The sequence below is a fragment of the Morchella sextelata genome, assembly GCF_020137385.1.
Source record: "Morchella sextelata strain SCLS chromosome Unknown scls_26, whole genome shotgun sequence".
NCBI classification, from domain to species: Eukaryota; Fungi; Ascomycota; class Pezizomycetes; order Pezizales; family Morchellaceae; genus Morchella; species Morchella sextelata.
In genome coordinates this window covers 415,664-442,408 of record NW_025408641.1, presented here as the reverse complement: position 1 = coordinate 442,408, position 26,745 = coordinate 415,664, and the positions used below count along the sequence as shown (strand labels likewise).

The 26,745-nt window shown below is 49.2% G+C and overlaps 10 protein-coding genes across 10 annotated transcripts; 5 read left to right on the top strand and 5 right to left on the bottom strand.

The window, feature by feature from the left end:
- Positions 1-570: 570 nt before the first annotated feature.
- Positions 571-1,732, top strand: H6S33_008380 (uncharacterized protein; the record flags this gene model as incomplete). Its single annotated transcript, XM_044839722.1, has 4 exons — positions 571-786; positions 846-964; positions 1,040-1,503; positions 1,569-1,732. 4 exons carry the CDS (start codon positions 571-573, stop codon positions 1,730-1,732), a joined length of 963 nt encoding a protein of 320 aa, XP_044687925.1.
- A 534-nt stretch (positions 1,733-2,266) lies between these two features.
- Positions 2,267-5,515, top strand: H6S33_008379 (uncharacterized protein; the record flags this gene model as incomplete). The annotated part of the gene is made up of 11 exons (XM_044839721.1): positions 2,267-2,364; positions 2,423-2,450; positions 2,511-2,541; positions 2,601-2,795; positions 2,857-3,337; positions 3,625-3,715; positions 3,813-3,988; positions 4,048-4,239; positions 4,313-4,476; positions 4,865-5,034; positions 5,093-5,515. 11 exons carry the CDS (start codon positions 2,267-2,269, stop codon positions 5,513-5,515), a joined length of 2,049 nt encoding a protein of 682 aa, XP_044687924.1.
- Positions 5,516-6,041: 526 nt separating this feature from the next.
- Positions 6,042-6,444, top strand: H6S33_008378 (uncharacterized protein; the record flags this gene model as incomplete). The annotated part of the gene is made up of 2 exons (XM_044839719.1): positions 6,042-6,365; positions 6,427-6,444. 2 exons carry the CDS (start codon positions 6,042-6,044, stop codon positions 6,442-6,444), a joined length of 342 nt encoding a protein of 113 aa, XP_044687923.1.
- Positions 6,445-6,518: 74 nt separating this feature from the next.
- On the top strand, positions 6,519-9,339 carry H6S33_008377 (uncharacterized protein; the record flags this gene model as incomplete). Its single annotated transcript, XM_044839718.1, has 4 exons — positions 6,519-7,042; positions 7,102-8,119; positions 8,177-8,519; positions 8,573-9,339. 4 exons carry the CDS (start codon positions 6,519-6,521, stop codon positions 9,337-9,339), a joined length of 2,652 nt encoding a protein of 883 aa, XP_044687922.1.
- Positions 9,340-11,533: 2,194 nt separating this feature from the next.
- On the bottom strand, positions 11,534-12,891 carry H6S33_008376 (uncharacterized protein; the record flags this gene model as incomplete). Its single annotated transcript, XM_044839717.1, has 3 exons — positions 11,534-11,836; positions 11,892-12,623; positions 12,691-12,891. The coding sequence occupies 3 exons, from the start codon at positions 12,889-12,891 to the stop codon at positions 11,534-11,536; spliced, it is 1,236 nt and encodes a 411-aa protein (XP_044687921.1).
- Positions 12,892-14,394: 1,503 nt separating this feature from the next.
- H6S33_008375 (uncharacterized protein) lies at positions 14,395-18,207 on the top strand (the record flags this gene model as incomplete). The annotated part of the gene is made up of 6 exons (XM_044839716.1): positions 14,395-14,457; positions 14,549-14,569; positions 14,835-15,754; positions 15,820-17,394; positions 17,466-17,755; positions 17,825-18,207. The coding sequence occupies 6 exons, from the start codon at positions 14,395-14,397 to the stop codon at positions 18,205-18,207; spliced, it is 3,252 nt and encodes a 1,083-aa protein (XP_044687920.1).
- A 564-nt stretch (positions 18,208-18,771) lies between these two features.
- H6S33_008374 (uncharacterized protein) lies at positions 18,772-20,688 on the bottom strand (the record flags this gene model as incomplete). Its single annotated transcript, XM_044839715.1, has 3 exons — positions 18,772-18,844; positions 18,914-20,408; positions 20,484-20,688. 3 exons carry the CDS (start codon positions 20,686-20,688, stop codon positions 18,772-18,774), a joined length of 1,773 nt encoding a protein of 590 aa, XP_044687919.1.
- A 757-nt stretch (positions 20,689-21,445) lies between these two features.
- H6S33_008373 (uncharacterized protein) lies at positions 21,446-22,096 on the bottom strand (the record flags this gene model as incomplete). The annotated part of the gene is made up of 5 exons (XM_044839714.1): positions 21,446-21,457; positions 21,548-21,560; positions 21,747-21,806; positions 21,881-21,983; positions 22,069-22,096. The coding sequence occupies 5 exons, from the start codon at positions 22,094-22,096 to the stop codon at positions 21,446-21,448; spliced, it is 216 nt and encodes a 71-aa protein (XP_044687918.1).
- Positions 22,097-23,073: 977 nt separating this feature from the next.
- On the bottom strand, positions 23,074-24,664 carry H6S33_008372 (uncharacterized protein; the record flags this gene model as incomplete). Its single annotated transcript, XM_044839713.1, has 2 exons — positions 23,074-24,586; positions 24,645-24,664. 2 exons carry the CDS (start codon positions 24,662-24,664, stop codon positions 23,074-23,076), a joined length of 1,533 nt encoding a protein of 510 aa, XP_044687917.1.
- A 912-nt stretch (positions 24,665-25,576) lies between these two features.
- On the bottom strand, positions 25,577-26,500 carry H6S33_008371 (uncharacterized protein; the record flags this gene model as incomplete). The annotated part of the gene is made up of 2 exons (XM_044839712.1): positions 25,577-26,405; positions 26,481-26,500. The coding sequence occupies 2 exons, from the start codon at positions 26,498-26,500 to the stop codon at positions 25,577-25,579; spliced, it is 849 nt and encodes a 282-aa protein (XP_044687916.1).
- Between the last annotated feature and the right edge of the window lie 245 nt (positions 26,501-26,745).

Here is a 26,745-nt window from a genome sequence, read left to right as displayed (position 1 = left end):
GGGAACGTGAGATTATATAGAGCTTTTTTTTTTTTTGGTTATTATATATCTTGAATGTAAACTTCTGCACGTACGCGCAAAGACGGCACGTCTTCACATTTTTTTTTGAGCATTTCCGGTCTTTGGTGGCTTGCTCTAAGTGAGCCCAGGAAGCCGTTGAAATGGGGTCACGGGAGTGGGGAAACAAGGATTTACGTCTCTTTAGCGAAATGCGGAGGTTATCCGCTCCCTAGTCCATACCAATGCAATCCAAGGCAACGAAGATTGGAAGTGGTGATCACTGATAAACGAATCCAGGAACTGTTCGTTTCGGAAATGCGGCTTTTCCGAGGCTTCGTTCCGGAAATGGCCCGGGTTTCGGAAATATGCTCTTACAGGGATTGTCGCTGGGTCGGAATTCCATCTCAACCACTGCCTTGCAATCCGCGCGTAAACGATGAGGCGAAAATCCGGCAAGAAAAAATTATATAGATATACTTAATTCCACGGTGCTATGTTCATATACTTAAAAACTCACTCTTGCCTCCGCATTACTTGATCAACTATATACCACTTCAGACGATAATAACAATGGCTCTCAACCGTACCTTTACTTTAAACACCGGAGCGCAGATTCCGGCCGTTGGTTTCGGAACTTGGCAAGCAAAACCCAACCAAGTCAGAATTGCCGTGGAAGCTGCTCTCCGTGCAGGATATAGACATATCGACTGTGCTGCTATATATCGTAATGAAGTTGAAGTTGGTGAAGGAATAAAGGCTTCAGGTGTTCCAAGGGAAGATATCTTTGTAAGTTTCTTTAAATTTTTGGATCTCTCAGCTTGACCTAATGATCCATACAAATAAAGGTGACATCGAAGCTGTGGAATACCAAGCATCATCCTGACGATGTCGAAAATGCACTGGACCGGACCTTACAATGCTTGGGGACGGATTACTTAGACCTTTATCTGATGCACTGGCCATGGTAAGAGTGGGCTTATTCTAAAGCTGAATGAAGCATGCCCCTAGAAGTCAAGTAGCTTATGAGTGATTTAAACAGCGCCTTTCGATCAGGAAGCGATTGGTTCCCTCTCGACAGTGAGGGCAAGTTCGAACTCAGTTCAGTAAGCTACGTTGATACGTGGAAAGCAATGGAGGCTCTTCTAGCGACTAAGAAAGTCAAGGCAATTGGTATTTCCAATTTTAATGAACGCAGAATCAACGATCTCCTCTCAAAATGCACCGTTGTCCCAGCAGTCAACCAGATAGAAGTCCACCCATACCTTCAACAGCCATCTCTGATGAAGCTTTGCAAAGAAAAGGGCATATTTATCGAAGCCTACTCGCCACTCGGGAATAATCAAACCGGTGAGCCGAGAACTGTTGATGATGCGAAGGTTCATGAGTTGTCAAAGAGGCTAGGTAAAGATCGAGGCCAGATACTGGTTAGCTGGGGTGTTCAAAAAGGACATGTTGTGTTGCCCAAGAGCGTGACAAAATCGAGGATAGAGTCGAATTTTCAAGGTACATTCGATTCATCTATTCAAGTACCTTTATTTCTCCGAGGCTAATTTGTGGGGAAATTTTAGATTTCATAATCCCCGAAGCAGAGTTTGAGGAATTAAATGCTTTAGAAAGACACAAAAGATTTAACTTCCCTGCTCATTGGGGTTATGACATTTTCGATGAGGCTGGTGATGAAAGGGTTAAGCAGGCGGCACTTGATTGGGCGGAGGCAAACAAGAAAGCCTAGTATCTTTAGACGGGTGTGTTAGCAATGGAATATTATGTTAGATCTGGCCGGTCTATAGGCTTCATTAAGGAGAAAAACAAATTTATGTAGACAGCTAAAAGTATGTGACAATCGTTTTCGGATAGCAACCCCGTTATTACGATCAGATAGATATGAACAAGAACTACATACACGCACGTTCAAACAAACTTCCCCAAATTAAAGTGAAGTATTGGTCCTAAATATATCCGCAGGCACTTGTAATACCTACATGTAGATGTAAGATGCGCCTTGTCATTACCACTGCAGGGTGGTGTCAATTAACTGTATGCGGGGTGAACTCGGCTAGTGCACCCGAATAGACCCTGAACATGCCATGCAAAGTTATTCCGCACACGTGGGGGCACAATAGCCGAAATATGACGAAGCTTGACTACATACCACGGATGAACCAGCTGGCCAGTGCATCTCATCCCTTCTCCTTCCCCGCAATCTACTACACCACGAGTAGATAACACTTTTTTTATTTTATTTTTAATTGTACGAACGAAGGAGATGAGCAATATGGAGGACATACGGTTTCCTGGAAACATCGGGCCCCCAATAAAGAAAAGGCGAAGGAATGCTACTAGAGCTTGTGATCGTTGCAAGGAGTATATTCACCCATGAGCTCTCTATCAATGGATTGTGAAATTGATTTCTGTTTCTTAGGAAAAAGTCGAAGTGCGATGGTACCCGAGTAAGGTTCAATCTTGTTGTTTACCGCAATTCATTTAAATTCTGATAATCGACAAAACAGCCATGTACTCGATGTACTACCAGTGGGGAAAGTAAGTCCTAATTCCTTATATCCTCGAGATAAGATTGAAATTCTGATCTATTTCAAAAGCATGTTCCTATGAAAAACCATATCTCCGGGGCACTGTGCCTGAGGTTCTACCTGCGAACCCTTCACAAAGTCAAAGCCCGACGTCTAGCACGGTTCGTGTCAAGTCTCAAGACCCACAGGACCCTCAAGATTCCCATGACCTCAATCTTAGCCGTGATGAAAGCGTTGATGCAGTGCATCATGAGTCTTATCTCGGTAAGTACATATGAAAGAGAGAATTCATCCTCATTATCGCCTCTTATCATAAACGCGTTAGGATCCTCTTCAAATCTTGTATTTTCTGAAGCCGCCCACCTGCACTTATCCACCCCACCTTCAACATCTTCCCACCTACAAGGTCCACGCGTCAACAACAATGAAAGCGAATATACCAGTAGTGACCTCCCACAAAGACGCATCACGAGTAACAATAGAATCAGAAATCAGAACAATCAATTTTGGTTTTCTGAGCCTCCTTTCCCACAATTGAACCTTGCTATGTTCTCACTTCCAACACGGGAGCAGGCATATCTATATTCAAGGTGGTACTTTGAGAACGCATCACCTACTTATCGGGTATTGCATCGGGCAAGCGTAGAGGCTATCATCGATGCTGGACTCTACGCGGGTGGCAATACGGATTGTAAAAAATTAGAGGATAGGTGTGTTTGTGCAATTGTCTTCATGGTTTGGGCTTTGGGATGCCAATATCCATTGGTTGAAAAGGAGGAGGACAAAGAGAAATATGGGAGAATGTCGTGAGTTCGCTTTTTTATATAAACATGTCGGCATTCACCAAAACCTCATGAAACCAGTGCGCAGCTAGTCGAACACCAAAATTCGATGCAACACAAGCCCATCAGGCCTTAGATGATAACCAAGGATATCAGAGTCCCATAAAACTGCTTGGAGCTTTTTTTGGTTGTTCTCTGGTTTATGGGTTGTGGAGGGGGAATTGAGCTTTGGAATTCACCTGCACCGATCTCATGTGGTTTTGATGAATGCTTGTCAAACGATGGGACTAGAAGTTCTGATGAAGGTTCAGGATACAGTTCTATCAATGTGCACAACTTCAACTGGAAAAGGAAAAATCACAAATCGATAGACTTGCGGCACTGCAGGCAAAATTACTTATGGTATAGAAACATATTCTCAATTCCATCATACATGCTTTTATGTTAATTAATTGATATTGAGAGATTTTTTTCTAATCCCATACCGCGCAAAAAATAGTGTCTCTACCTCCTAACTAAATCCCGTTTGAAAGCATCATGGGATCTTTTTGCGTCGGTAAAAAACATGGCGAACAGTCTGGACCTGAATCGAAGGGTACGGCTTCGGAGCAATCTGGATACTGTGCATTTGGAGTCACGAAGAAGAGCACTATGGGCAGTTTATACCCTGGATTCGTAGGCTTTTTCCTTCTAAAGTGCTTGATCTAGTGAGCTATACTTACTAATTAAAATAGATATCTGTGTACGATGCTAGGGAAAACATTAACTTGGGATGATAATGATGTGACAGAACAATATCCAAAATTGATAGACGATTCGAGATCAGCGTCAACTGATGTTGACATAAACCCTGATGTCGATGAAGTCGAATTCGATGAGGGAGATTGCGCGCCATCTCTGATGCACGCACCTATTGCTCACGCAAAGTAAGTACATAAATGGAATTAAAATTGCTGATACTATCTTCGTTCATGATTCTGACAGGGTCAATTGTGTTAGGCTAGCACGCATAGTACGGTTGACCCTTCGAACACTCTACAATGACCGACAGAAGTCCGAAGAGGATGATTTAGAGGAGATGGCGGTGTTTGATGGTCTTGCGGCGAAGATTGCAGATTGGGAAAACTCACTACCGGGCTTTCTCAAAGTAAAGGCCCCTGGAAGTTTGTTATTGATATACGCACGGTATGGGTCAATACTCATAGATTTTTAAATGAACTATCATTTACTTGAATTTACAGACAATCGGCGGTAATACAGCTCGCACATGCGCATGCTTTGATTATGATATACCGACCTTTCTTACCGCTCTCTGGGCTTACAAGCTCACCTACTTCTTCGATTGTTGCAAACGGCCCTGGAAGGCCGCGAAATGCAAGAGTCAAGGTCTATCAGGATTGCTGCTTGGATGCTGCATTAAAAGTGTGGAATTTAGTTTCTGGTTTGGCTAAAAAGCGTTCCATCTCCTCGCCTTTTTGGGTAAATAATATTCATTTTGTTTTTTTATGCTACAAACGCGTTCCATCATATCTAACGATGACCAGTTTTCAGCATATGTTACATTTTGCGCGGCAACAGTCATGTTGGTTTATGCTGCACAAAACCCGGACTCTAGCAAGAGCAGAACGGCGCTAAAAGCTGCAGAGAAATGTTGCTCTATTGAGAAAATGCTTGCCGGAGAAAACAACAAGATGGCTCAGAGGTATGCATCTGCATTGGAGGTATGTGGTTTTTTACTTCTTAAGTTTTGGTTCAATTCTCATTGTTGGAAACGAATAGGGTCTATTGCGGCAAGTCAAGAGTAGGCTAGAATTAGTAGATCGTGATAATGCGAGTGTGAAGGAAACCATCAACAACATTGGAACCACATTGGACATGGCAATTCAACCACTACAGCCCTTTGAACACACCCAGCACCAATCAAATTCACAACCACCGCCATCATCCCGTACAGTTCCACCGCACTCACAATTTTCTCCTGCCTTTTCCGAATCGCCAATTTTTCCAATAAACGACCCTAAACAATCAAATTTGGACGATCAAACGGGTATGACGGAATTATGGGGTGGTAATGGCATAGAATATGGGGACATGGGTGACATTATTTTGCAAGGGCTCGGAGAAGACTCCACATTTCAAGGGTTGGATGCAACAGTGAGCGGAGGTTATCTCTTTGGCTGGCCAGATGGGCCACTCTACTAGGCGCTGAGGTGGGCCCGGGACGTTGTGCAGATAAATTTGTAATTAATTGATCATGAGAGTATTATACTCTGTGTGTACCTTATAATTTGATATCATTAACCGAGAGTTTACCGACCAAAATCAAGCTTTTTTGCGCGAATCAGTATATATCCCAAATCGAAGGATTGATTGCGACTCGGTCCAGGGGGGTGTTGTGTTCCTGAATTTCTCTAGGACCGTATTTCCGAACCGGAGGTGTGGCTTTTCCGGAGAGCGCCGGAAAAGAACCCCAACCCAATTGGTTGTGAATCCGCAACGACGCCCATCTTCCGTAACAGCCTTTACGGCTGTATTCATCTCCCTGATAGCCCGAAATCCGATGGGAATTGTGGGGAAGGATTGTATATCATATCTGCATTTTTTTTCTTGGTAATGAAGCTATCCGTACTTAAGCATAGACACCTGCATCCTTCTTGGAAATTACCAAGAGATATACATGTATACATCTTTGTACACCTTTCTTCATCATCTCACGGGGAGGAAAACTATGGCTCCAGCTCTCATCACTCACGATAACCATGACGATGTTTCTGCAGTACCTGCACCTCTCACAATTGATCAGCTTGTCAGGTCACGTGCGGAAACAACTGGTGACACTCCTCTAATCGCATATCCAATTACTGGTCTCGATTACAAGGATTATACAGCCAGGCAGCTGGATATCTTTTCTGCCCGTGTGGCTATGCACTTCTCGAAGTTAATCGCCACTCGAAACTCTTCATCCGAACCTGAGAAAGTTGTTGCAATTCTTGCGGCATCTAATTTCGATTACTTGGTCAGCACAATAGCTCTTAGCAAGCTAGGGTTCACGGTATTGTTTCTTTCAACACGCATATCCGATGCTGCTTATGCATCACTTATTGAAGTGACAGGATGCACGCACATTGTGATCCAACCATCATTCGAAACTACGATTTCCAGAGTTAAAGCCACATGTTCTCTCCCAACTTTGATAACACATCTGATGCCTGAACGCACATCCTACGATTATCCCTTGGCCAAAACACATCCTTCTTTCTCAACTGCTTTTGACGCACATCTTGACCCCAATGTGGAAACAAACAACATATGTTGGATCATTCACTCCAGCGGCTCCACTGGTCTTCCTAAGCCCATAAAACAAACGCATGCCGCAGCTCTACGGAACTATTCCAACAATTTCAGTATGAACGGATTCATCACACTTCCTTTATTCCATGCTCATGGTATATCTTCCGTTTTTCGTGCAATTCATTCCGGCAGACAGATCCATGTTTATAATGCCGATTTACCGCTTACAAGCCCGTATCTTGTCGAGAGCATGGAAAGGCACCCACCAGAGATATTTTACGGTGTACCATATGCACTGAAATTGCTTGCCGAGTCACGGGAGGGGATGGAGGCATTGAAGAAGTGCCGTTTGGTCATGTTTGGTGGTTCAAGTTGCCCGGATGTTTTGGGTGATCGATTGGTAAAGAACGGTGTAAAGCTAGTTTCGCATTATGGAACGTGAGTTATATTGTCAATATTCATTGAGCGGGGGGTAACAATTAGCTAACAATTTCTAGGACCGAGACTGGTCAACTGATGACTTCATTTCGTGAGGATGGCGATTACGACTGGAATTATCTCAAGGTTTCTCCAAACCTCAAGCCTTTTGTCAGATGGGATCAGCAGGCAGGTGATGTTTACGAGTTAGTAATCCTCGATGGATGGGCGTCCAAGGTCGCTACAAACCGCCCAGATGGCTCTTACGCAACAAAAGACCTCTTCCTAAAACATCCTACGAAAGAGGATAGATGGAAATACTTCGGCCGTTTAGACGATACGCTCGTGCTCGTCAATGGTGAAAAGGCAAATCCAATCCAAACCGAACATACGGTGCGCGAAAATCCATATGTATCCGAAGCAGTCGTTTTTGGTGCAGGGAAACAACAATTGGGATCAATCGTTATTCTTTCCGATAACTCCAGGGGGATGCTAGAACAAGAAGTTATGGAGAGGGTTTGGCCTTCATTTGAGACCGCAAATACCCTTGCACCTGAATATGCCCGCATATCCCAGGAGATGGTTAGATTCTTACCCCCTGGTACCCCATTTCCTAGGACAGATAAAGGCACGGTGATTAGAGCTGCTTTTTACAATATATTCAAATCAGATATCGAGGAGATATATGCAGACATTGAGAGAGGCGCCGTTAATGGTGGTTTAGAGTTGCCAGAAACTGAGATCAAGGACTTTGTGCGCAATACCGTTCTCAGTTTGTTGAGGTTGCCAGATCCCTTGATCCTGAGAGACGATACAGACTTTTTCTCTATAGGGATGGACTCCTTGATGGCTGCACGGATTAGGTCTGCCATCCTGAAAAACCTCAACACTGGTGGGCAAACACTAGGCCTAAACATTGTATTCGAAAAGCCATCAGTCAACCAACTCTCGAAGTTTTTGTTCAGGTTGAGAGTTCCAGAGAAATCGGGCGTGGAAGAAGAGGAGACTGTTGAAGAAACCATGAAGAGATTGATTGAGAAATACTCCGAATTTCCCATGCATATCCCTGGAGATTCTGATGTCGAGGGTGAGCATGTGGTATGTTCCCCTTTACCCACTCAGCATAAAAAGCCCGCTAAAATAAATTCTCAATAGGTCGTTACTGGGGCTACTGGCTCCCTTGGAGCCCATATTGTAGCACAACTCGTTGCTATGAAGTCTGTAAAATCCGTTTTCTGCCTTGTCCGCGCGGAGTCTCCCAGGGCTGCTTGGGATCGTACTGTACAATCTTTACAAGTCAGACGGGTTTACGATAATTTATCAGATGAAGAGAAAAAGAAAATGATCTGTCTACCATCGAATCTAGCGGAGGAGGATCTTGGTCTTGGTCAGGGGCGTTATGAAGAGCTGAAATGTAAAGTTACGGCTATCATCCATTCGGCATGGTCAGTCAACTTCAACATGGATGTAACCAGCTTTGAGGCACAGCACATCAGAGGTATCGATCAAATACAGTCCCTATACCATGTGCATTATTAACAATAAGTATAGGTACTCACAACTTGATTAAGTTGTGTCTCCGCTCAAATCGTCCCTCTCCGGCTGGGTTCAACTTTCTCTCCAGCGTTTCATCTGTTGCGGCAACTGTTGGCTCCCAGGTCCCCGAATCCGTTGAAACATATCTCCAATCTGCTCAGCCCATGGGCTATGCCCGTTCAAAGCTTATCACAGAAAATATTTGCAATCTGGCTGCGAAGAAGGCTCGCATGAGTTCCCGTGTTCACCGTGTTGGCCAAGTAGTTGGTGACACTGATAACGGTATCTGGAACGCGACAGAGGCCATCCCGCTGTTGATACAAGGTGCCCTAAGTACAGGTGCTTTGCCTGCTCTCGAAGATACCCCTACTTGGCTACCCGTCAACATTGTCGCGAAGGTTGTCCTCGAATTGGCTTTTGTGCCCTCTGCTGATGCTCCGTTGAATGCATTGTTCCATGTCGTAAACCCAAACACAATCCACTGGACCAACGATCTTCTACCAGCTCTGAAAGAGGCCGGTCTTGAATTTGACATTGTCGGAAAACGGGACTGGGTCGATAAGCTTCGGAAGTCTGATCCAGACCCAGTGAAGAATCCGACATTCAAGCTGGTGGATTTCTTCGCCAAGAAATACGATAACGATAGAGTTGGAAAGGGGTTGTATTATCGTACGGAGTTGGCAAGAGCACTCTCACCAACACTGAGGGACATCGGGGTGGTAGATACAAAGTTGGTTTCAAAATTTGTGGATTACTGGAGGAAAAATTGTTGGAATGTTTAGCTTGTTACTGTTTCTTATGTTATACAGATTTGGGATGAAGTTTTGGGATCTTGATTTTTAAAGTTACTTTTTTATGATAACAGTTTGTATGACTCTTTATTTCCAATTTACGAAGATATCTTCCATCTATATACTCTTATCAACTTCCAGAGATTGGATAGTGATCGTCAAGCAAGGTCTTTTTTTCCCCTGTGTTTTGTTTTCATGCTCGCGTGGATTAGTAGACTACTAGTTACACGCCAAGACCGAGTGATACCCTGTGAACGGCGAACCCCAAAAAGGTTTACGCCACACATTCGTTTCTGTAGATGGGCATCGAAAAACAAGGGCGCGTTTCATCGATCTCCTTGATTTCCTGATCCGCAGTACTTCTCTGCGCTAAGTCTCCTGTCACCCTCCCCAGCGGATGAGAATGCCGCAATTCTACAAGTGGCTGCTTGGGGCGGGTAGGATGGCATAAGCAATGGTAGAGTATGCAAATACGCTAAACGTTAATTGTTCCAACCCGCACATCCCGGAAATTTGGAGAACCTAAGAGACTAGGCGGTTCATGGCTGCCGAAAATGATGTCAACCTATAGAACAGCCAGGATTCTGAGACTGCTTTGCTTGGTGTTGGAGTGATCGCCAGCATCACCCACGAGTATCGATCTATCACTCTAAAAACTCATTCGCAGGGTTACATATGAACCATGCACTACAATACCACGATGTTGGTGTTGCTTCTGGCTTTTTCCAGTACCATGATACCGATACCTAGTAACTACACGTGAGCAACACGTACATGCACCCCCTCCCCCCCTCAATGGCGAAAATCCTCCCTCACATCACCATCAACATCACCATCAACATCCCCACCGCCATCCAAAACAACCCCCTCCCTTCTCTCTCCTCCGAACGCAATCACAGCCCCTCACTCGCCGCCGCCGCCCACCACCCATCTTCCCGCTAAACCGCATTGGGCAAACGCACGCGCGACCCGGAAATTACCCCGCGAAAAACATACACACAGACACACCCCTCCTCCTCCTCCAATGTAAATATAGTAGCCTACAATCTCCGCACAGATATAATGGTTTAATGAGCCTCCTCATCTTCCTCCTCCTCCTCCTCCTCCTCCTCCTCCTCCTCCGTCCGGCGGCTTGTTTGCGCGCTGTTGAAAAGGTTTGGAGCGGTTTCGCTTCGGTTGGTCCCCCCCCCCCTTTTGTGGAGTGGGAGGGTGTTGCTGTTGCTTCATGGGGGGTCACTCGTGGAGAGGCTAGGATTGGGATTGGGATTGGGATGGGATGGGAATTGCACGGGGGTGAGTATATCTGAAATGGAGTTAGATTGTATCCGGCGGTCCTTATTATTTTCCTTTCCCCCCCCTTTGGCCCTAGGCTGGGATACTACTAATGCTAATAGCTACTATAACAACAGACAGACGGACGGACATAGAAAGGGCAGCAATAGCACTGGAGCGAGCGCAATAAAGAGAATGCGATGCGAGAGATATCGGCATAGAAAGGGAAATAAAAAAGTCAAAACGCGAAATCCACACAGCGCCATGCAAATAACTAGAAGATCAACTAACTAAAAACTAATTTGTGACGGACGACTTTCAAATATAAAAACGAAAGAGAAAGAGTAAAAGAGAAAAAGAAAGAGAAGGAAAAGCAAAACTGGTGATGATGGTGACGCAACAACTGAGTGTGGTGTGTATGCGTGTGCAGCCAATGACTTGTCGACAAATGAAACTTTCTGTTTGCTAGCATATATGATAACACTAGAGCGACTGACAAAAGACAAAAGGAACATTGCAGATAAAATGGAAATTGGAAAAAAGAAAAGTGAAACGAAAGGAATCAGTTAGTGTGCAGGTTCGTATAAAACTCACAACTGCAACACAACAGGTCGGCAATGTAGTAGGACACACGAGAGAACAAATCAAGAACCCCAAACCCCAGCTGATAATGCATCTCAACAGAGAACACAAAGGAAAAAAGTGAGGAAAAAAACTAGACCAAACCACCTATATAGACAATCCAACCCGCTCGCCAGCTCTTCACAGCAAAAAAAAAATAAATAAACGGAAAATAATGACACAAGAAGAAAAACAATCAATGTTACCAACCGCACAATGACATTAAGAAATTCCTATGATAATGTCTTTTCTCACTTCCAGGCTCATCAAAAATCGATTACAAAGGGTTATTTCATGATTGCTGCGGCGACCCGACAACTGGTGACCCGACAGCTGGCATCGGGGCCACAGGAGGGATCACAGGAGATGTTACCCCAGTGAGCGGGCCGGCAGTGTTTGCGATTGCTCGTTTTGAAAGAGTGCTCTTCATGGCGCCAAGCCATTTCGCAAGAACTTCTTCGTTTGGTGCCGAGAATCGGAACGATTTGCCTTCAGTGATGACCTGCATGCAGTGCTTTTTGGACTTTGACACTGGGTCAATCTCAACAGCATCGACAATGCTGTCTAGCGGGATTATCTTGATAGCTCGGTATTCCTAGTTTGGTTAGTCAAATCTGGACCTTCAAGCTTACTGCACAGTTGGATAGTACCTCTTCAGTTTTGTAGAAAGCCAGATTGATAGTCCTTAACACCACCCAGTATTTTTTCCACTGTCTTACACCGCCCTTTGACTTGAGACAGTACAAATATCCATGCCACACTACCCTTCCACCACCGTCCATTACATCGGTCGAAAACCCAGACTCATTCCTCACCATCCCAGGGTGTGGTGGTTCCGTTTCGGCTCCCGAGTCGATCCCTGCACCTAATGACAACTGCGAGATCCTGGCCCCGTCAGACATTGACGAGAACGACCCAACCTCCGCCCCTGAGTACTCCAAAGTCTGCGATGATACGCCACCACGTCCCATGCCCCTAATCTTGACAGCCCCCGAGTTCGTACCAAATTCGGGCGAGCTTGATCCTAACCTCATATCCGGGCTCATTGGAGCAGTCGGGCTAGAAAGCGGGTTCGTAGGGTCGTGAGCGTTGATTGGAGAGCCGAGGTAGAGGTCATCGTCCGCGTCCGCAAGGGCTGCAGTGCTGCGTATGCACTCAACCCACTCATTTGTATCCTTCAACGATTCGCCCTGAAAGTGATAATTCCGCGACGGGGAAAAGAGGCCAAAGACGTTGGGCTTCTTCGCGTCCTTAAGGACGGCCACTGCCGTGAGCTCGTTGAGGTAGACTTGACGGTGGATCTTGTACTCCTTCTGATCCTTGTACGACTGCAGACGATCACCGCGTAGGACGAACCAGCGACGTTTCCAGTTCTTGAAAGCCTACACGTCAGCATTGGTGGGGGGGTGAAGTGGGTGGAAAGGGGGAGGGGGGGAGTGCAGAAGCTACCTTTGTCTTCCTATTTCTCTTCATTAGCCAACCACTCTTGATCACCTTGTCCATGTGAAAGGCTCCGTCCTGGTCCACGCCAGCGATAGGTGCAGTATTCGTCCGCATGCGCAGCTGCGGTGGTTGCTCTCGCTGGGCAAACGCGTTGATGGGGGCCGTACCAGGGGGGGATATTGGTGAGAGAACTTGAGCTGTCGACATTTTTGCTGTTTGGTTGTATTATGGGCTACCGTGGCGAGATTGAGTGGTGAGAAATGTTCATGCCCAGGTCGTAGTAAAGGGGTGGTTGACTCGGAGCCTGCGAGAAATGGGTTGGTATGGTGCGTGCGTTGTTTTGGATGTTGTTGTGGGAACGGTGTGTTGATTAATGGGGGGAGTTGATATTTAATGGGCGACGAGAGATGGATGTGTGGGAAGAGAGGATGGAGGATGTTTGTTATGGAGGGGAGATGACGGACGTCGGAGTGGAGGTGGAGATGGCAGCAGGTGAGCAGAGTGATGATTGGACGGGAATTAACGGTTGCGTTGAGAGCATTTCCAGAAATGCAGCTGCAGCGAGGGGGGGGGTTGAGTGAGCGATGCAGAGCCGAATGTAGAAGTTTTAGTGAGTGAGAGAGCAGGAGTGTGTGGGGGGGGGGGGGGGGGGTGAGTGGGTGGAGGATCAAGCGTTTATTAATGGATGTATGATCTGGATGTATTATTGGGAAGATGAGTGTAACACAGGAATGAACGTGAGCGAGAGGCTATAGAGAGAGAAAGCGAACGAGCGAGAGATCGAGAGTGAATGTGAGGTGTGAATAGAATAATTTGGTGATGCGTGTGATGTAAGAATAGATGGGGGCACTAGAGACTAGAGTGAGTACATGTAGTTGCTACAGAAGAGAAATTTCGACACGGGAACAAAAAAAAAAAACGATACACACACAGAAATCCGAAAAAGACAGGCACACACAATAATAAAGTTAACCACTGGTAGAGTATGTAACCAGGCACAAAGGTTCTCGAATCGAATCCTAGGCACTGAGGCCCTTGAAGGACCAAGGTGCACCCACAGCAGCGGACCACAAATGCAGCGTCAACACGTTCAGCGTAGCGTCAACATGAACTCACGCCCCCATTCGTCCCCACAACCCCTGTCTCCTCTACCCGTAGAGTATGTAAGCGGCGCCAATCAGCAAGGCTTGTCCGTCCTGTCCTGTCCTGTCCGTAGTTAGTTAGGGTTAGGTGTTCCTACCCTCCTTCCTTGTTTCAGCGCTGCTGCTGCTGCGCGCTGCAGGCAAGACAGGCAGGCAGCACGACGACGGGCAGACTGTCCAGTCAGTGACTGGACAGGAACAGTCAGCCCCAGCTAGTTACATACCTGGCCCAGCTAGCCAGCCAAAGAAAGACATCCAAGCAAAACCCATCCATGATTCATCCCTCCCCCACCAAGCGTCTTCTTGTACCCCGCCAATAAAATAAATATTCCTACTTTTCCCAGAATAACGATCTTCTTGTCTAATTCGCCGCCACATAACACAGCTTTCACCCCCACCCCATTTCCCACCCCCCTGACCTACTTTCGAAACGTTCGTCTATCTAAAGCACATACATATCGATCGGGTTCAGTTATCAATCCAATAATTCAAGCTGTACTGCATCAGAACAGTAGTTGGGTAGTCAATAATTCGACACCGCGCACCACTACCACCATAGTCTGAATCGATGCCTCCCATCACTCCGGCTCAAATAGTCGCCCTTCAGAAGAACAGTGATAATATCCGAAACGTGAGTCTCCCCCCCCCCCCCCCCCCAAATAAACTAAGTCTAAGCGTCACTGTGTTTTGAAACACCGCGCTTACATACAATCGCCCTACAGATCTGCATCCTCGCGCATGTGGTGAGTTTCCAAAATTAACACATGTGCCCTCCCTCCATTCCATTCCTTACTCCCGAAACCCTGAAGCCGATCGCCTCACCGGTCCATACCACTACTCGGAGTTTCAATACTCTCCGCCACTATACCCTGAGGCGATCACTGCAGACGCTCTCTACCCTTCCAATCATTTCCCTTCCCAGTGTTTCGATAGTTCCCCAAAGTCCCGGACCGGAGTCCTCAGAGTTCCCACAGCTCCTCGGAAACCTCCTACTAACGCCTAACGCAGGATCATGGCAAAACCTCACTCTCCGACTGCCTACTCGCCACCAATGGCATTATTTCCTCCAAACTCGCCGGCCGCGTCCGCTACCTAGACTCGCGCCCGGATGAGCAGCTCCGCGGTATCACCATGGAGTCCTCCGCCATCTCCCTATACTTCCGCCTAATGCGATGCCCCACCCCCGAATCCGAGCCTGCGCCAAGCGAGTACCTTATCAACTTGATCGATTCCCCCGGCCACATTGACTTCTCCTCCGAGGTGTCCACCGCTTCCCGTCTCTGCGACGGTGCAGTAGTCCTGGTCGATGCCGTCGAGGGTGTTTGCTCCCAGACCGTCACCGTGCTCCGGCAGGCATGGCTCGAGAATATCAGGCCCATTTTGATCATTAATAAGATGGATCGCCTGATCACGGAGATCAAGCTCACGCCGGCAGAGGCGTTCACGCATCTGTGGAAGCTTCTGGAACAGGTAAATGCGGTCATGGGATCGTTCTTTGCGGGAGAGAGAATGGAGGAGGACCTGAAATGGCGCGAGACCCTCGAGGCGCGACTGGCAGCGACAAAGCTGCGTCAGGATGACGCAGAGGCCAGTGGTGAGGTTCCGGGTCAGGACACGCCGGAGAGCCAGTATGAGGAGCGCGACGATGAGGATATCTACTTTGCGCCTGAGAAGGATAACGTCATTTTCGCGAGCGCGATAGACGGGTGGGCATTCACAGTGCGCCAGTTTGCGAGCATATATGAGAAGAAGCTGGGCATCAAAAAGTCCGTTTTGGAGAAAGTGCTGTGGGGCGAATACTACCTGGACCCCAAGACGAAGCGGGTTTTGGGGGCAAAGCACCTGAAAGGGCGCAGCCTGAAGCCGATGTTTGTGCAGCTGGTTTTAGATAGCATCTGGGCAGTTTACGAGAGCACCGTTCTACAGAAGTATGCCCTCCATTCCCACCCCTTATTTCTTTCCCCGGATCATGGCTTATCACTCGCACCAACAGAGACCAAGAGCGCGTAGAGAAAATCGTAAAATCACTCAACATCAAGGTTCTCCCGCGTGAACTGAAGTCAAAAGACACACGTACACTCCTCACATCCATCTTCTCCCAATGGCTGCCTCTCTCCACCTCCGTGCTCGTAACAGTAATCGAAGAGCTCCCCTCCCCGCCCGTAGCCCAACACAAGCGTATCCCGTCGATCCTCCAGTCCGCACCCAGCGCCGACAAGATTGACAGCAGCCTCAAGACCGCCATGGTGGACTTCCAGACGGGCGCCGACGCGCCCATCATGGCGTTTGTCAGCAAGATGGTCGCCGTGCCGGAGAAGGAGCTAAAAAAGACAACGAGGGTGCAGCTGAGTGCGGAGGAAATGCGCGAAGCGGCACGCCAGAAGAGAATTGCAGTTGCTAGAGCGATCGCTGCGCAGGAAGAGGGCGCGGGCGCGGGCGAAGAAGAGCCGGAGTCGGCAGAGGCGCCGACTAGGGGTCCGAGGGAGACGGCGACGTTTAGTGTGCTCACTACCCTGAAGCCCACCGAGCCCGAGGCGGACAAGGAGAAGGAGAAGGAGAAAGATGAAGATGAGGGGGACAAGGAGCGTCTTATCGGCTTTGCACGTCTTTACTCTGGCACTATCACCGTTGGGCAGGAACTATATGTTTTGGGACCCAAGTACACCCCCTCCCAACCCGACCAGCACATCCAAAAGATCACCGTCACCGAGCTATACTACATGATGGGCCGCGACCTCCAATCCCTCGACTCCGTCCCCGCCGGCAACGTCTTCGGCATCGGCGGCCTCGAAGGCCGCATCCTCAAGTCCGGGACCCTCTGCTCCCTCCCACAAGGCGGCGTCAACCTCGCGGGCGTCAACCTCGGCGCCGCACCCATCGTGCGCGTCGCCGTGGAACCGAAGAATCCGAGCGACATGGGCAAGATGGTTGAAGGCCTCAAGATGCTCGAGCAAGCCGACCCCTGCGCCGAATACATTGTCCAGGAAACCGGCGAGCACGTGCTCCTGACCGCCGGCGAGCTGCATCTCGAGCGGTGCTTGAAGGACCTCCGGGAGCGCTTCGCGAGGGTGGATATCCAGAGCAGTGCGCCCATCGTGCCGTACCGCGAGTCCATCGTGGCGGCGGCGGAGATGTCCCCCGCGAAAGGTGAGGGCGGCGTGCGTGGCGCTGTGGCGGCGACAACGCCGTCGAAACAGGTCTCGATACGCATCCGGGTCCGCCCGCTCCCCGTGGAAGTGACAGAGTTCCTGCTCAAGAACAGCGGCAGCATCAAGCGCCTGTACGCCGAGCGCCGCGGCAACGAGGCCGAGGTCGCAGCAGCAGCGACCGAGAGCGCCGACGCCGCAGCCGAGGGCGCCGACAGCGCCACATCAAAGACCGAGAAGGCCGCCGCGCTCCTAAGCCTCCCGGAGTTCTGCGAGGGCCTGCAGAAAGCGTTCGACGAGGGCGAGGGCGCGGAGAAGGATGTCTGGGCCGGCATCGTGGAGAAGATCGCTGCCTTTGGCCCCCGCCGCATCGGGCCAAACTTGCTCATTGACGCCACCACGCAGGGGCTGTTCCGAAGACTGTAAATCCGATCATTTCCACCCACCCGAGTGATAGTCCATGACTGACTTTTTTTTTTTTTTTTCAAAACAGGCTCAACGACACCTCGACAGCACAGGAGGGCGCCTCGTCCTCCGCCAGGGACTTTGAAGATAAGTTCTCGCACGCCTTCCAGCTGGCCACGTGGCAGGGCCCGCTCTGCCACGAGCCCGTGCAGGGCATCGCCTGCTTCGTCGAGGAGGCGACCGTGCAGGACCAGGAGGACGATAGGAACCGTAACTTTGAGGTCATCACTGTCGTTCAGAACGCGATTAAGCAGGCCTTCCTCGACTGGAGTCCGCGCCTGCTGATGGCTATGTACAGCTGCGACATCCAAGCCTCCAGTACGTCTCCCCCTCCCCCCCCCCCCAGTCCATATCTAAACTAACACCCCCCGCCCCGCGCCTCCACAGCCGAAGTTCTCGGCAAAGTCTACGCCGTCGTGACGCGTCGGCGCGGCAAGATCCTCGCCGAAGAGATGAACGAGGGCACGCCCTTCTTCACGATCCGCGCCTCCCTCCCCGTCGCCGAGTCGTTCGGCTTCGGCGACGAGATCCGCAAGCGCACGTCGGGCGCCGCCTCGCCGCAGCTCATCTTCAGCGGCTACGAGATGCTGGTCGACGAGGACCCCTTCTGGACGCCCTTCACCGAGGACGAGCTCGAGGACCTCGGCGAGCTCGCCGACAAGGAGAATGTCGCGAAGAAGTACATGGACCGCGTGCGCGAGCGCAAGGGCCTGTTTGTCAAGAGGAAGGTGGTGGTGGGCGCGGAGAAGCAGAAGACGCTGAAAAGGTAGGTGGGTGGGTTGGGTGGGGTTTTTTTTGGAGAGAGGGGGGTGGGGGGGGGGGGGGTGCGGGGGTAGATGTGCTTGTGGGGATAGTTATTATATCTTTTTTTCTGTTCTTTTTGGTGGAATGTGTGCGTGCGTAGCCCGGCTACGACGGTCGATCCTGTCTGTCTGTGATTGTGACTGAGTGCCAGCTACCCAGCTAAGCTATGGATAAAATAATGCTACATATGTAAAACCGCCTCCACCCCACCACCACCACGGCCCCATCCAGAAGCCCCCTCCCTACCAAGGCCTTAAAATCCCACATAACCATCGATGCCATAAAAGATGCCATAAAAACAAGTAAAAAAAAAAAAAGGTAAAAGCTAAAATAAGTGCAAAAATAAAAGCTAAAAAAAGGTGAAGAAAAGTAAAAAGTCCCACCCCCCCAATCCCAGTTCCCTATAGTTAACGCCCATTACCACCCCTTTTCCTAAAGCCAGACCCGTCCTCCAGGAATGTTTTCCACAAGGAAAAACAGCCCCAAAGCTTTCCTAACACCTAAAACCAAATCCTAGAATTCCCTCACCCTCAATCCCCCAACGGCGCCGGCTTCGTCATCGCCCACCGCTCCGCCATGGCTTCAATCTTCGCAAGTAAATTACTGTCCCCACACCCAATTAGCATCCCCCATCCCCACACTCATCACAAAGAAAGGGTTTGCAAAACTCACTCCACACTCCCCCCCCCCCTCTCCTCCACCACCTCCCCGCCAATCGCCTCCATCGCCATCCTCATCACCCTCCCATGCTCCTCATAATGCGCCTCCACCGCCTTCAAGCTCTCCTCGCGGTCCGCGTCCATTATAAAGTGCCTACACCCGGCAATCTCGCACTCCCACAGGCCCCCCGGCCGGTTCGAGCCCAGCGCCTTCGGCGCAATGCTCGTCAGCGGCGAGATGAACGTCGTGGTGGTGGTGGTCGTCGTCGTCTTGACGCGCGCGGCGGCGGTGGCCGTGGCCGTGGGCGCGCCGATGCGCAGCGTCGTGATCAGTGATGGCTGCGTGCGCGCGCTGGCCGTGCACGCGCGTTTCGAGGCGGCGGAGGCGGCGCGGGAGGCGCCGTCGAGAGCGCGCTTCGAGGAGGTGCTGCTGGTGGTTGTGGAGGAGAAGGTACGTTTTGGTGCTGGCCGCGGCGGGGAGTCGCGCTCGGAGTCAGACTCGGAGTCGGCGGCGGCGGGCGGGGGCGCGGGCGTGCGTACGGGGCGGAGGACGGATTTGCCTTTGGAGCTGTAGATTGGGCGGGGGGGGACTTTGGAGCGGTTGCTGCGGCGGGCGGAGGAGGAGGGCTGGGTGTCTTCCTCTTCCTCTTCTTCGTCTTCGTCTTCTTCTTCTTGGTCTTCGTCGTCCTCGTCCTCGTTGCAGTCGTCGTCGGAGTCGTCGTCGGCAGCGGCATTGTGCATGCCGGGGTCCTCGTCGTCCGTGTCGAGGATGATGATGTGCTCCGGCTCCGCCGCGGGCTCCCTCTTCACAAAGATCGGCGCCAGCTTCTGCTGCACCAACTTCTTGGCCGGGCCCTTCTTCGCCGCCGTCTTCTTCGCCGGCTTCTTTACCGGGGGCGGCGGCACCTCTTCGTCCTCCTCCTCCTCCTCCTCCTCCTCCTCCTCCTCCTCCTCCTCCTCTTCCTCCTCCTCCTCCTCCTCCTTCACCTCCCTCTTGACCATCCCCCCCTTGATCCTCTCCTCCAGGCTCCCCGCCGCCGCCATCTTCACGACCCCCTCCACCTCCCGCTTATACGCGACCTTCCAGTCCCTAAACAGCGGGGTCCTTGCCCACATGGGCGTGTCCGTCCAGGCCGCACACATCTCAAACAGCAGGAAGCGGTGGTGGGCATCAAACAGGCGCTCCGCGGCCCTAGCACTCGGACACGACTCCCTGCGCAGGCGCGAGTAGTCGGCATAGACCTCGTGCACCGTGCCGGGGATGGGCGGGCCCGCGCCCTCGTAGGCGTCGAGGTAGCGGTCCTGCAGGAAGGCCCACAGCTGCATCTTCTCGAGCGCGCCGAGGAAGATGGGCGCGTAGCGCCGCGACGGCACCAGCGAGTACCACCCGCACTGCCCCAGCGCCCACAGCGTGAACGTGCCGTCGGCCAGCGACTGGATGGAGTAGGTGGTGACGCCGGCGATGGTGAGCTCTTCGCTGTAGAGGCGGGCGGCCTTGCCGGGGTATACTGTGCGTACGTCTGGATGTCAGTAGCCCCGGCCTATTGATTGAATCATCACGGAGGAGGGGAGGTGGGGGGTACCGATGTCGGCGAACTCGGCCGGCACGGGAGAGAGCTTCCCGCGGATCCGGTAGGGGCCTGTGTCTTGGACGTCGAGCAGGTCGGCCATGATGTCCTTCTCGCCGCGGCGGTAGCGGTACACGCACGCGTCGGTGAGCTCGAGGAGCGGCCAGGACTCTTGGTCGAGCGAGCGGTCGTACTGCTTTAGGGCTTGCTTCTCGAACATTGCGAGTTCTGCTTCTGTCCTGTCTGGTGGTGTTGAACCCGTGCGTGAAGGAGTGTGGTGGAAAAGTGGTGATGGATTGATTGGGTGAGGGAGGGAGGGAGGGAGGGAGGGAGGGAGGGAGGGAGGGAGGATTGGGGAGGGAGGGATTGATTGGGGAGAAGCAGAAGTTGGTGCTGTGGCTGTGGTGGGCGTGGGCGTGGGCGTGGGCGTGGCAACGGGGGTGTGGCGCCGGGGCGCGGGTTTGCGTTGAGGCTCGAAGACAGGGGAGAAGGGAGTGGGGGTTTATATGTTTAGATGTTTGTGTTTATATCAATACATACTCACATGTGTGTAACTATGAGATGGGACGGGACGGGGCTACAATATCTTTCAGGTGATCATGACTGTCGATAAATCTCTCATGATCGCTGTGAGTAAATGTATAGCTCTGATGATGGTGGAGAGCAGATCCATATATACTTGCTATCAGTACTCGAATTGAGAACGCCCGTTCCACAGCAAGTAGCATCAGAGCCGAGTACTATCCATCTTTCCTTTCGGAGTATTCCCAATTAAGGTTCTTCTGACGTTTTGTTTCAATTAACTGATATAGCCCCTTTGAGTATTTCTATTTTTTTTTAATCTACAGCCAGACTAGACGTTGTTAGCCGGCCGGCCCAAATGCTTTCTTTGGTGTGGTGGGCTTAACTTGCCTTGGTAGACGAGGCGGCGCCATGGATCCGGATTCTATGTATATGAGAGTAACTTCCAAAGAGTACTAAATGTAGCACTAGATCAACAAAAAGCAATCAGCTGCCACCCTCAATATCAATATCAATAGTCTTGATCACCAAACATTAAGTATGTAACAGAAACCGACACTAGAAAGAATACTTAAGAAACATCTCAACACCCCAAAAGGAAATTCTCAAACATGGCCAATCAAACCCCTAATACACACTGCATACTCGGTACATCTATCCTTATAACCCTTCACTCCGTTCGGGGGCATATGTAGGAGTACAAATTAGATAGCACGTGTATGTACTACACGATATCTAGATATTGCCTGCACGTACGAGCGCGGTACTAAATAAGCAAGCTGGGAAGCTGCTAGTGCACATGAAAGCACTACAGAGCTAGAAGCCAATCAATCAGAGCGTTGAAACTTCACAGCTAGGCTCAGTGATTATTAGAATTTGGTAAATAATACCGATTATGATTGAAGGCACAAGGTATCACTCGGTCTTGGCATCTTTTGGAGAGAGAGAGAGAGCTTGGATCGGGGCCCACATCAACCGGCCACACACCCAGATCTGAATCTATATGCTATTAGCGCTGGGGGTCTCTTGAAGAATGCGACGTTCGTAATATAGCATCAGTCGGATGGATAATTCGAACCATATATAGCTTCGTTATCCCCCCCCATACAGAGCTTTTTTTGTAAAATTGGAAATCGGGACATGCAAGGGGCCGGGATTGGAGAATCTTGGGAATTACATGTAATGACACACGTATGCAATGCATGTGAGATCCCGATCATGATAGAGCAATTAAAGCTCCACCAGAGCAAGACTAGAATCGTGCGGTTGGCTAACCGAAAGTAGGTGAGGTGGAGGCGAGAAGGAGGAAGGCAGACCAGAGGAAAGGAGGGAAAGGGAGAAGTAAGGGTAATGGACGGTGATTTTGAATGGTGGTGGCCACGGTCGCTGTGTCAAAGGAAGAGGGCGTAGTTGTGGCGGCGTCAGACGAAGAAGGAAAAGCGACATGTATTAGGGAGATGCTAAAGAGCTTTCCCAGTCCTAAACGAAAAGTCTCGCGACCTCTTTGACTTTTCTCTCCCACGTAGTAAATATACTCAAAACAGTCGTCAGCTGGTTCTGGTAAAAAAAAAACACTGGAGGTAAGAAAGAAAAAAAAAAAAAAGAAAAATGGGATTCCGTAACGGGAATCAAAACCCGGCCTCGCTGTCGTACTAGTTTCCTTTCGAGGGCATGCACAAACACATACGCCACTATGATACGGAACCCCGAAAGAAATATGTGCTGGGGGATATGATAAAGAGCTTTTTCCCAGTCCTAAACCCACAGGACGAGACGAGACATTTCCCAACCCTCGTCTCGGCTCGTCTCGCGCCCATCACTACGGGGCATATATATTTATGAGGCTGCTACTAGAAGTTACAAACTGGGCATGAGTCATCTTTGGAGAGCTTCAAATCTCAAATTTATCCTGAGCGAGGGCAACTTTAATTTGATGCCTAGTAAGTATTGCGTTCATGAAATATCACTCGTGTCACGTGAGTCAGGGAAACAGGAAGAACGAAAAACTGTTAGACCAAGTCCAAATTTTTCAGAAGGAAAAAAAAATACTTATACGTGTATATATATATAAAGGTACGTATAACTAGATAGCATCCCTACTATCAGTTGGATATATGAACCCATGTCGACGTGCAATTGATTTCATCCCGCTTGGCCTTGCAACATGTACAACGAAGAGATGCACGTAGCTGTAATAACCAGCCACAAACAACACGAAAAGTGAAGCTGGATGAGAAACAAAAGAAATGACATCTCTAGGCTCGGCGTCTTTAGAAGGAGCTTTATGCACGCCCTTAGCAGCAGGCATGCCTGTATTGTCCAATCCGGTAGAGGTTTCAACAGCCCCCGCCGCCGCCTCGTCAATTGCAGCTAGATGTGCTTTTCTCCACTTTTGCCGGTCTACCTCCCTACAATACTCCATAAACCGCTTACCACTTAAATTATAGTCCCTGCGTGTTAACCATGTGGCCATCTCACACATCTCGGGAACCCAAACTTCGTTGTAGGTTAATATATATGGTTTGGGAACCCGTGCACCAGGTACATGAGCGAGACAGGCTTCCTTAAGTAGTTGGTTTCCCACAGCCAACATGTCGCTATCAACCCAGAAGCGTGCGGAGTAGTATTCGCAAAGATTTTCGAAAGTAGTACTGCCTATGGTCTCCGACTGGTAGTTGAATACATTGGTAATTGTGGCGGCCGATATGATGACGCCTAGGGCGATTCGAAAACATTTGTGTGGGAATCGAGAGAACGCCCAAACTAAGAAGTCCGTGTTAAACCAACTAATCCCGCTTTGCTTCGATGTTTCCTGCGTCTGGCTGCTCGGTAAACCCTGATCAGCAGACATGGAGTGCCGTCGCCTAGGCCTCAGCGCTGGTTTCGAGTTCTTCAACTCCTTCACCACAGCCGAGAGCGTCCTCTCGACTCCCCGTAGCTTTCTCTCAGCACTGCCAAGTCTCTCCGATATATTTTCTACCAACTCAACAGCAAAATCTCCACCCCCATGCAGTAACAGGTGCATGTCTATCGGGCCTATCAAAGTCTGCAAGTTTTCGGCAGAAAACCTCGACACAAGTTCCCGTATGGGTTCTCCGCAGGATGTGTGGGAATAGATATACTCCAGCATCTCGACCACGCGAGCCGTCTGCTCCCCCACATCGATTCTCCCAAGCGCCCTTTGAAGGTTCTTGAACGATATGACCCGAAGCTCCTCAACGTCGTAGCACGCTGCAAGTGTATATATCTTCGCGTGGGTCAACAGGAAATTCAACGCATTCCCAACCTCAGAGTTCTTTTGGCGCTTCGCCGTATTCGGGCTCATCCCTCCGTCTACGCTCTCATCTTCCCCGCCTCTTTCTACCAATCTAGACTCGGGTACCTGATAGGACCCTATATACAGGAACTGGAGGAAGCGAGCAACCGTGTTTCCGTCCCAGTTTGATAGGTCAAGACGCTTTACACCCTTGGTGGCGCGACGAAGAGTCCTGGATTTCGCGGCAAATATAGAGCTGTGGACACGGAAGCGTTCCTGCCCGGATTCGGCAACTACTTCGATGATTTCTGAGGCGAGGAGCCCGAGATTCTGGGTAAAGCTATGGACGATGACTGTCAGTAAATATTTCGCTTAGTTATAGAGGTGGAAGAGGTTACCTGGTAGTACCTATAGCCATGGCTCTTGAAGGGATGAGTATATTTAGGACCAGAGATCATGAGAGTGTCTATTCTTTATTTTCAAGAAGTAAAGAGTTATATACGGCGCCCCAGGTCTATCTCGCTTGGCGGATAGTTGATAATATGATTGAAGCACATACAATGACGAGCTGCATGTTCTTTTCTTTGTTCTATCAAGGCTAGGGGGATCGCGATACCTCGAGTTATTCTGCTAAACAATGCATACATGATACCTCAGGTCCACAAAGAAAACAACCTGCGATCTACCATGGCCTCGGGCTTTCTCCAAATACTTAAGGGCTATTGCGGATGTGAATACAGGGTGTGGTTTTAACGCTTCACGACGTATCCCTTCGTCTGTCAATACTACCACCCTATAATAAAGGAATTAAATTTATATAGGAGATTCGTTATTTGATAAGAGAGATAACGAGATCTGTTAGTAAAGCCACACCAGATTTGCTTTTTCTTGGGGCGGCAGGATTTAACTGACAGAAGGGATGATAATATTCATGTCATGATCAACCATAGCTGAGGCCCGATAAGCTATCTTATCTATTTATACATTTAGTTACGAGTTATGAGGTATTGTTATAACCCTAAGCCCTCCCCAGAATTCAGCTAACCGCACCAAACAAAATCTTTGGCCCACACAGAGTTCAGATGTTTCCTCCTTTAAAAAGCTCCAGCTATCCCCATTAAAACGAGCTCAAGAACCTAGGGATCTCAATGGACCGTTTGACGTATTTATCTGTCTAATAACATATAAAACATTCTACCAGGGCTATATTTAGGGTAGTAGTACCGATACCTAAACCCCGGGTTAATTCAATTACTCATACGTAGTTGAAACTAGTTAATTTATATAGCTAGTACATACCTGTGTTCATAGCCTGTTTCCTTACAAGGTCTCACTCACCTTCTTGATCCCAGCTCTCTCCTTCGAACTCAGCAACCTTTTCATGATACAGAGCAAAGTTGTCCGCAGAATCAAGCTCTAGAACCTCAAGCCTTAACTCAACTTCAACGAGTCTCCCTATCACGGTTCTCAGCATCTCAGTCGTCAAATCACCTCCCTCACCCAGAAGTGTCCATACATCTTCCCGGTCCTTGAGATTTAAGAGTCGAATATTTTTTGCTACAAAGTCTAAAAAGAGCCTTCGTATTGGTTCATCAGAGTATTCACGGGTGCATATGTTTTCGTAGATATAACTCAAAACCTCTAGAATGTATTTTATAATCTTCTCGGTCAGAGCCGTTTCTAATGTGTTCGTCGACAAACATGGCGGGATTCTAGAAAGTATATCTTCAATCCTATTCAATGCTAACATCTGAAGCACTTCAACGTCTTTGTACTGCGCAAGCGCGTACACCTTCGTGTGCAATAGGAGCACATTAATGTTCTCGCTCCTAAAAAGTTCCTTGCATATGCAATCGAACGGCTCAGACGCACGGTGATATTCACGAGCAAATTCTGGTTCGAATTCCTCTCGATTTGGTTCATGGATCTGATAGTCGTCCACATACATGAATTGCAGGAACCGGCCAACTGTATCACCGTCCCAATCTGAGAAGTCGATCTTCTTCTCGGTGACCTCTTTCCATACACTGCTCATTATAGAACGAAGATGGTTTGATTTCGAGGTAAGGATGTCTTTGTGAACGAAAAATTTCCTGTTCCCGGACTCGGCCGAAACTTCGATGATCTCAGAAGTCAGTAGAGTGAGATCTGTTATGAGGCTGTTGTCGATTGGTTTTTATTAATTGTTAGTAATGACTAGATCTACTATTATAGAATACTCGAGGGGTATATACCTATATACTTTTGAAGACATGGTTTTTGATATTCGTCGACCCTTAGTTGTTGTAGTGTAATGAGCAGCTTGTAGTACTCTGTGAGTTAAAGTATGTGTCCATATATAACACGTATCATACTTACACAAGTGGGTGGCCATGGCCAGTGTCATGATGTACGTTGTGGTGGATTGTGATTGCGGGGTTAGGTGTCCCCCTAGCTCACTTTGCCCTCCCTCCCTTAAATATTACTTCCGGCGCACTAAAAATTTGTGTGGGCGAGTGT